Source organism: Arvicola amphibius, chromosome X (assembly GCF_903992535.2).
Source record: "Arvicola amphibius chromosome X, mArvAmp1.2, whole genome shotgun sequence".
In the NCBI taxonomy this organism is placed as follows: Eukaryota; Metazoa; Chordata; class Mammalia; order Rodentia; family Cricetidae; genus Arvicola; species Arvicola amphibius.
In genome coordinates, this window is record NC_052065.1 from 116,129,472 (window position 1) to 116,139,104 (window position 9,633).

General features: G+C 38.3%; 1 protein-coding gene across 1 annotated transcript; it reads right to left on the reverse strand.

The window, feature by feature from the left end:
* Positions 1 to 7,871: 7,871 nt before the first annotated feature.
* Positions 7,872 to 8,795, reverse strand: LOC119804455 (olfactory receptor 5F1-like). The gene has a single exon (XM_038315869.1). It carries the CDS (start codon positions 8,793 to 8,795, stop codon positions 7,872 to 7,874), a length of 924 nt encoding a protein of 307 aa, XP_038171797.1.
* Between the last annotated feature and the right edge of the window lie 838 nt (positions 8,796 to 9,633).

A 9,633-nucleotide genomic window follows, 5' to 3' on the forward strand; every position in this document is an offset into this window, starting at 1 on the left:
TTCTTTGAAGAAAGAAACTGAAGAAGAAATCAGAAAATGGTAAGATCTCCTGTGCTCTTAGGTAGGTAAGATCAATATAATAAAAATTGTAATCTACAGATTCAGTACAACCCCCATTAAAATTTCAACACAATCCTTCATAGATCTTGAAAGAACAAACTCAGCTTCATATGGAAAAACAAAAATCCCAGGATAGCTAAAAACAGTTCTGTACAATAAAGGAACTTTTGGAAGCACCATTTATCTCTGACTTCAATCTCTAATATAGATCTATAATAATAAAAGCAGCTTGGCATTGACATAAAAAATAGACTTGTGGACCAATGGAATCGAATTGAAGACAACTGATATTAACCCACACACCTATGAACCCATCATTTTTGACAAAGAAGTCAAAACTATACAATGAAAAAATGAAAACATCCTCAACAAATTGTGCTGGCATAACTGGATGTCAACATGTTGAAGATTGCAAAATGATCCATATCTATCGTTATGCATATAACTCAAGTTCAAATGGGTCAAAGACCTCAACATGCATTCCAGTTACACTGAACTGGACATAAAAGAAGTGGGAAGTAGCCTTGAATGCTTTACCACAAGAGACCCTGCCTAAATATAACATCAATATGACAAATACTGAGAGCAACAATCAATAAATAGGACCTTCAGGAGCTTAAAAGCTTATGCAAGGCAAAGGACACAGTAAATAAGACAAAACAGCAGCCTACACAATGGGAAAAGATTTTCACCAATCCCATATCTGACAGAGGATTGTTCTCCAAAATATATAAAGACCTCAAGAAACTAACTAGGCATCAAAATGCCAAATAATGCAATTAAAATATGGGGTACAGATTTAAACATAGAATTCTCAATAGAAGATTCTAAAATGGCTGAATGACACTTAAGGAATTGCTCAACAGCCTAAGTCACTAGGGAAATGCAACACAAAATGACTCTGATATATCATTTTACACCTGTCAGAATGGCTAAAATCAAAAACATTGATGACAGCCTGTGCTGGAGAGGATGTGGAGTAAGGGGAACATGCCTCCACTGGTGGTGAGAATGAAACTTGTACAGCCACTTTGGAAATCGGTATGGAATTTTCTCAGAAAATTGGTAATAAATCTACCTCAAGACCCAGCATTATTACTCTTAGGCATGTACTCAAAGGATGTTCAAACATACCATAAGGACACTTTATCAACTCTGTTCATAGCAGCATTATTTGTAATATCCAGAACCTGGAAACAGCCTAGATGCCCCTCAACCAAAGATTGTATAAAGACAATGTGGCACATTTATACAATGGATTATTACTCAACTGTAACAAAAAATGACATCATGAAATTTTCAGGCAAGTTGATGAAACTAGAAGAAATCATACTGAGTAAGGTAACCTAGACCCAGAAAGACAAACACAGCATGTACTCACTCATAAGTGGACACTGGATGTAAAGCAAAGGATAACCAGACTGCAACCCACAGCTCCAGAGATTCTAGGTAATAAGAAGGACCCTAAGAGGTATGCATGGATCACCCTGGGAAGGGGGAATAGATGATATCTCCTGAGTAAGCAGGGGATCAGGTTAAAGGGGAGGTGATGGAGGGATGAAAACATGAGGTAATGGGATGGTTACATTGAAGGAGGGATGGAGTGGGGAAGGAATAAAAGAGATACCTAGATAGAGTGGGCCATTATGGGGTTAGGGAGAAATGTGGTGCTAGGGAAATTCCTAGGAATCCACAAGGATGACCCCAACTAAGATTCCTAGCAATAGTGGAGAGAGTGCCTGAACCACCGCTTCCTCTGTAATCCTAACCATCATCATAGAACCATAACCCAGTAACTGATAGAAGAGGATGCAGAGATTCATAGCTAGCCAAGCACTGGACTGAGGTCCAGGAGTCCATGCAAAGAAAGAAGAGATAATATGACCAAAGGAAGTCAAGATTATGACTGGATTACCACAGAGACAGCTGATCCAAGCTAGTGGAAACTCATAGACTCTAGAATGATAGCTGGGGAACTTGTATGAGACTGAACTAGGCCCTCTGCATGTGGGTGACAGTTGTATAGATTGTTCTGTTTGTGAGACCCCTGGAAGTGGGACTAGGATCTATCCCTGGAACATGAGCTGGCTTTTTAGAGTCATTACCTATGGTGGGATGCCTTGGCAGCCTGGATGAAGTGGGGAGGGGCTTGGTCCTGCCTCAAGTTAATGTGTCAGGCTTTTTTGACTCACTATAGAAGACCTTACCCTTTCTGTTGAACTTTTCCAAAATAGGATAGGACAGTCCTTCAATAATTCCTGATTAATAGAAAAGTCTGATATTCTAGGACCATAGGCCAAAGATGGATACCCTAATGTTACAGAGGAACCCTCGGTTGATATGTCCAGGCAGCCAAGTGTCTTTGTCATTTTATAGTTTGGGAAGTTGCTTGCTCTGAATTTCCTGTTTACTCAGGTAATATATCATTCTTATGTCTCTGATAGAGTTGAAGACTAGATAGTTATAGTTTCCCTTAGTCTGATAAAGACTAGATAGCTATAGTTTCTCTTGTTCTCAATAGAAAGAAAATTAGGTACAAAATTTTGGATTCATCAAGAGAAGCTAGGTTAATAAAATATTTTCTCTAAATTTGCCAAATACAAATGAACTGGACATTGTAAATATAATTCTTACTGATAATTGTTATTCTTGTATATAGCTTACCATTGTTAAAAATAAAATCTTTTTCTTTTTATTTAGACAAAATGGAAATCACTGTGGAATAATTTTTGTATAGTTGTGAATATGTGTCACTGGATTGGTTTAATAAAAAGCTAGTGAATGACCAATAGCTAGTCCAGTATTTTTCAAAGCAGAGAAATATGCTTAGATGAAGGCAGAGTCACCAACCAGACACAGAGAAAGCATGTCTTTGCAGGAGAAATGGTAATAGCGTTCATCAAGCCAAGTGCAGTATGTAGAAATGGGTTAATTTAAGTTATAAGAGCTAGTTAGAAACAACCCTAAGGTATCAACTGTGGCTTTCATGATAATAAGAAGTCTCTATGTAGTTATTGGAAGCTCATAGGTAGTACTGTTAAGGATTCCTTATAGGTAAAGTACTCATATTAACACTGTCCTCTTGTCCAGCAGCTGGTGGCAGAAGGAACTAGGTACTCGGTAGAACCCTACACATCTATTATAAATCTTAGAAAAAGCTACTAGATACATAGGCGTGTCTGCACTTGCTTCTTAAGCACCATTGTGCCTAAGATGGTGTGAGCACCTAATTAAACCTATTTAAAGCAGCAGGATATGTTGAAGAAAAGTCTTAGAAATAAACCTATATATTTGAGGAGCTTTAGTAGAAATATTTCCTGCTTTTTAAAAAGGATATTCATCTTCATAGACTACTTCTTGTATCTATGGACCTGAAAATTATGTCATTAGTCCTATGTATGAGGCTTATCCATTACTAAAGCACTTGATACTTCCCCTGCAGTCATTCACTTCCTGTGGAGAAAATGATGAAAGCTGATGAGGGTCGTAGCTGTCTGGAACTTTTAGGAGGTTTTTTAAGGTTTGTACTTGGAAATGGGCATTTTCACATGCTAAGGGAAGAGATGATAATTTAATGTTTGCAGCTCAAGCCCTATGAAGTCCATTTCATCATATCCTCCCAGCTGTAGTAAGCATCATACCACATTAAGGAGAGTAGTACATAGTGTGTCCTGGCTATGAATCAATAAGCCTGAAATCCTAATTATTCACTGCCACTGACTAGCTGAGTGTCTCTAGAATATAGTTTTTCCCTCAAGGATACTCTAAAAAGAACATCTTTAGTCATCTAGTGTTTTTCTGCCATTGAATCTCTGGAGATATGGCTCAGAAAAAGATGGTGAGGGCCAGGTAATGGGTATATTATATTGTCTTCTGGCAAACTGATTACAACTATAGTGCTTTTGATCTCCAAGATGTTACAGCACTAATTATTAAAATCTACCAATTCTCCATTCGTTCTGTGGGCCCTGATTACCCTCTGGCTTCCAGGTTTGTGGAATAGTGATACTGATGTGTTTATTAAAGGATGATATCTACATACATGCTTTTGTCAGGGACTAAAGAAAAACAGAAATCTAGAGAAGACATCAGATTTGATATGGTGGTGAAAAGGGAAAGGTAAAGGTTGACTGAAGGAAAAGAGGTTTAGATTCCCTACTATGAGGCAATGATAAGATCCACAAAAACCTGCCCATTTTTTCTGGATTCTAGTGTTCTAGAAGGCAAAACTTTGAACTTTTCCTGAACGGCACAACAGACTATATAGCGGAGAGAAGTGGACTGAATAAGACAAGAGGTATATTGGGAGTGAATTCAAAACTGTTAATTTCCTTTTAACCCATACTAAGTAACCAGGCCCTGTGCTAGGGCCTATGATTTAAGAAAAAATTCAACCAAACACGTTTCCATCATTCCAAAGGCTTCAGGCGAGGTAAGAAAAACAAATATTAATTACAACACTGAGTATTCCATTAGATGTGAAAGCATCATAAGACTATAAGAGACAAGTGAAGGGCAATTAGAAAACAGGATAATTTTAACTTCTCTCTAAAACATCAGTGAAAGTTATTTAGAAACAATACGGAATTTAAGTTTGGAATTTAATACTTAGACAAGTTGTTAAGATCTTTTTGTGCTATATTCAGGAGTGTAGAATTTGTCTTGTGGAAAGGGAAGACATGGAAACATTTAAGCAGTGTGGAGGATGAAAGGCTTGATATTATTGAACTGTAATTTCTAACTACTTTTACAATTATTCATCAGTCCAGAATAACCATTTAAATCTGTGACTGTCAGGTGAAAAACAAATTTGATAGGAACCCATGGTGGTTTCATGAAAGAAACACTCCTGCATTGCTGATTAAAGTGCGAATTGGTGCAGCCCCTTTGGATATCAGTATGGCAATTTCTCATAAAATTAAGAAACAACTTCCTCAAAACCCAGTAATACCACTTTTGGGTATATATCTAAAGGATGCTCAATCGTGCCACAAAGGCATGTGCTCAACTATGTTCATAGCAGCTTTGTTTGTCATAGCCAGAACCTGGAAACAACCTAAGTGCCCCTCAACCAAAGAATGGATGAGGAAAATATGGTACATTTACACAATGGGGTACTACACAGCAATAATAATAATAATAATAATAATAATAATAATAATAATAATAATAATGGCATCTTGAAATTTGCAGGCAAATGGATGGAACTAGGAAACATTATTTTGAGTGAGGTAACCCAGACACAGAAAGACAAATATCATATATATTCACTCATAATTGGCTTTTAGACATAAAGCAAAGAAAACCAGCCTACAATTTACAATCCTAGAGAACCTAGACAACAATGAGGACAATAAGAGACACATACATGAATCTAGTCTACATGGGAAGCAAAAAGACAAGACCTCATCTGAATAAATTGGGAGCATGGGGAGAAAATGATGAGAGAGGGTTCGAAGGAGAGGGGAAATGAAAGGCAGGCGGAACAAAGAAAAAAATGTAAAGCTTTCTACAGTAGAAAGAAAGAAAGCAATAAGAAAGAAAGAAAAGAAAGAAAAAGATAAGAAAAGAAAAGAAATAAAGAAAGAAAGAAAGAAAGAAGAAAGAAAGAGAAAGAAAAGAAAGAAAGAAAGAAAAAGATCTAGTCTAGGAGTCTAGAAGAGCATAGAGAAAATCCTCGATCTGGAAGAGTGATGGTGGAGAAAAAAAATGAACTCAAGAGACTTTAAAAGAGACTGATGGGAATGCAGTAATTCTAGAATATAAGGAGGTACTTGTATGAATATAGAGAAGGCAGCTGTTAATGATTAAGTCTTAGCTCGGGGCTTTGAAAGCTATGTGGGATCACTTCCTTAGATGGGAGACAGGGAAAGAAGAGCAATAGGTTTTAAAGATATTCAGTTTTTAAATGTTTTGTGTGCTGAGGGACTACCAAGGACTTTTGAATCTGGACTCTCTCAGATTATTGCCTTGTCATAGCAACCAAGTAAACTATGTCACTTCCATAAGAAATAGGAGGAAGGCAATCATGAATTGACAATTGAATTCTAAGATTACACAATTCTTTTATTTTTATCATCATCATCATCATCATCATCATCATTATTATTAATTATTACTACAGATTTTCACCTCCTCCCCTCCTCCCACTTCCCTCCCCCTCCCCCCGGTCCAAAGAGCAGTCAGGGTTCCCTGCCCTGTGAGAAGTCCAAGGTACTCCCCCCTCCATCCAGGTCTAGGAAGTTGAGGATCCAAACAGATTAGGTTCCCACACAGCCAGTGTATGGAGTAGAATCATAACCCAGTGCCTTTGCCCTTGGCTTCTCAGTCGGCCTTCCACGTCAGCCACATTCAGAGAGTCTGGTTTGATCACATGCTCCATCAGTCCCAGTCCAGCTGGCCTTGGTGAGTTCCCATTAGATCAGCCCCACCGTCACAGTGGATGGGCGCACCCCTTGAGGCCATGTCTTCCTTGCTCATGTTCTCCCTCCTTCTACTCCTCATTTGGACCTTGAGACATCAGTCCAGTGCTCCAATGGATTACACAATTCTTAAAAGTATAGTCTGCAGATAAAATATGCTTGGAATTCAAAGAATGTGCCTGACCATACATTGATTTGGCGCTTTCTGATAATGATAGGGATCTGGTGTGTTTATTTTGTCTTTAATTTTGAGATGTAGTCTGATTATACAGCCCAGGCAGACATTGAGTTCACCATGCTGCTGCCTCTGATTCCCAACTGCTTTGATTTCAAGTATGTGCCATGATCTTTGGCTCCAGATAAATACTATTTTCTGTGTTTTCTTGCAGCTTGACACAATGGAATTATTTCTCCAGAGTTTGTTGTTAGAGTTTGAACAATTTCCTAGATTCTACTCTGTTTTATAAAATAAAAACAAGGTTTTATATTCTTTGGATGGTTTTGTGAATAGGGATGTTTTTCTGATGCAAAGGTGAAGATGAAACACAGGGCATCATGTGATCCATGCACGTGCTTTGCTCAATGAATTTAGAAAATGGAACAATGACCATGTATTTGTTGCACAATTATAAGTTCTGGAGAGTAGCCATGGAATAATGAGTTAATTGGGGTTATATTTACATTTGTGTTTCTTGTTGAAAGGATATTCAATAGTAACAATGAACTTGGTCTAGTTCCAATCAAAATTTGCATACAGCAATCACAGGTGCAATTCAGAAATGGATGTCTCAATAAACAACAATCAATTGTTCTTTGTAAATGATCTTGAAATTCTAATTAGTGAGTCCCCTCTATTTTGTATTTTTAAGATTTACCCTGACAAATCTCAATAATGAGAAGCAGAGAGGAAACTTCTGAATCTTTACCACAGATAGAGACTGAATCTAATTCAACCTTTAATGCACCAAGTAAATCCTCAATGTAAGCAAATGAATGAAAGAACAATGTTATTTGGAGGACAGTTGCCATCTTTCTTCTGTAACACATGGTAAAATTAAATATTTTCTAACCTCTCTGGTGTCTGGAAAATATTTTAACTTCTAACTAATGTTACACAAGTTCCCCAGTTTGATGAAAATATTTATAGACATCAACTTACATGTTTTTTCTTAAATATTTCTCATCAATCATCCCAGAAAATGTAGACATATTGTATTATAATTTACCCCTACTGTATTTTTATTCATCTAAACAACAACTCCTAAACACTTAGCCAGAGTAATTAAGTTGTTCTTAACAAGACTTCATATGAAAGCAAAGAAAATCCTGAACAAAATGTAATTTTGTTGAACAAAATGTAATCTACTATCTTTTGAGACACAAAATAGATTAGAGACTGTGCCTCAATATTCTCTTTAGGGCAGCTTTCACTTCCTGATTTCTCAAACTGTAGATGAGAGGGTTTAACATAGGGATCACGATGGTATAAAACACAGAGACCATCTGATTTCCTGCTTGAGACCCATGCCGTGAGGGCTGTAAATACGTGTACATAGTTGTTCCATAGTACAGAGCAACTGCGGTCAGGTGAGAAATACAGGTGGAGAAAGCTTTCTGCTTGCCAGAAACTGAAGGAATACCCCAAATAGTCATGAATATAGACATGTAGGAGACAAGAATTACCGTGACTGAGGTGACAAGGGTGAATCCCCCACAGCCAACAACCAAGATCTGGGTTAGCCAAGGATCAGAACAAGCCAATGCCAGCAGTGGAGGGATATCACAGAAGAAGTGGGAGATGACATGTGGCTGGCAGAATGACAGCTGTGTGACAGAGCTTGTCACAACCACCATGTTAAGGAGCCCACCAAAGTAACACCCTGCTACCAAAAGGAGACAACGAACTCTCGACATGGTAATATGGTAAAGCAATGGCCGACAGATAGCCTTGTAACGGTCATAGGCCATGGAAGCCAAAACATTGCATTCAGCAGAAGCGAAGATTATGAACAAGCCCATTTGAGCCATACATCCAAAGAAAGACACTTCCTGTAGCTGAGATAATAAGTTGGCTAAAGTCTTTGGGGTTGTGATGGAAGAGAAACAGACATCAAGGAAGGACAGGTTTGAGAGAAAAAAATACATAGGTGTGTGGAGACGGTGGCTGACTTGAATCAGTACCACCAGACCTAGGTTTCCCAGTACAGTGATGAAATAAATTACGAAAAAGAGTCCAAAAAGTGAGACTGCAAGGTGATGGTCATTTGTCATTCCGACAAGGATGAATTTAGTCTCTGCAGATGAGTTCTCCATTGAGGTGACTGAGAATCACTCCGGACTTGATCAAAACCTCTTTAGACATACTGGGAGAAAGAAGAGCAAACTAGCTGATACGGGTAAAATAGTCCTACTGCAAACACACAAATCAGGGACACTAGTCAACACTTCCTCTTTCCTATAGTCACATCTTAAGGCCCTTTCCATATAGTCGTGCCATTTCCAGAAAAAAAAATGTATAGTATGGAAAGGCTGAAAAGAAAGAAAAGCGAGGAATAGGTTAACAAATCTCAAGAGAGAAGAAAGCAGCAAAGGCCTAGGAGGCAAACGGGACCTAATATTTTTTTGAGTATAATAGAAGGTTATTTATTTAGAGGTAGACTCACAGATCATAATCCTCTGCTGGCACAGGGAAGAACAACCAAATCCCACAGCCAGAAAAGAGGCGAGATGCATGCTTTACTTTGGCAAATATAGTATAAGAGGCCACGCCCAAGTGGGTGGGTAACTTAAAGGCTTACTGGCAGTAGGAATTCCTACAGCATTTTAAGGGCCAAACAGCTAGCTAATGGCTTAAAGAACTGGCTGCTCCTACAAAAAAAAAAAAAAAAAAAAAAAAAAAAAGCTTTGGTTCTCAGTCCCTTTATATATATTTTTTCTTTATTATTATTACTACTACTACTACTACAGATTTTCACCTCCTCCCCTCCTCGCATTTCCCTCCCCCTCCCCCCATTCCTCCTCCTCCTCCCTCTCCAGTCCAAAGAGCAGTCAGGGTTCTCTGCCCTGTGGGAAGTCCAAGGTCCTCCCCCCTCCATCCCGGTCTAGGAAGTTGTGGAATATATACGCATTAGAGTACTACTCAGCGGTAAAA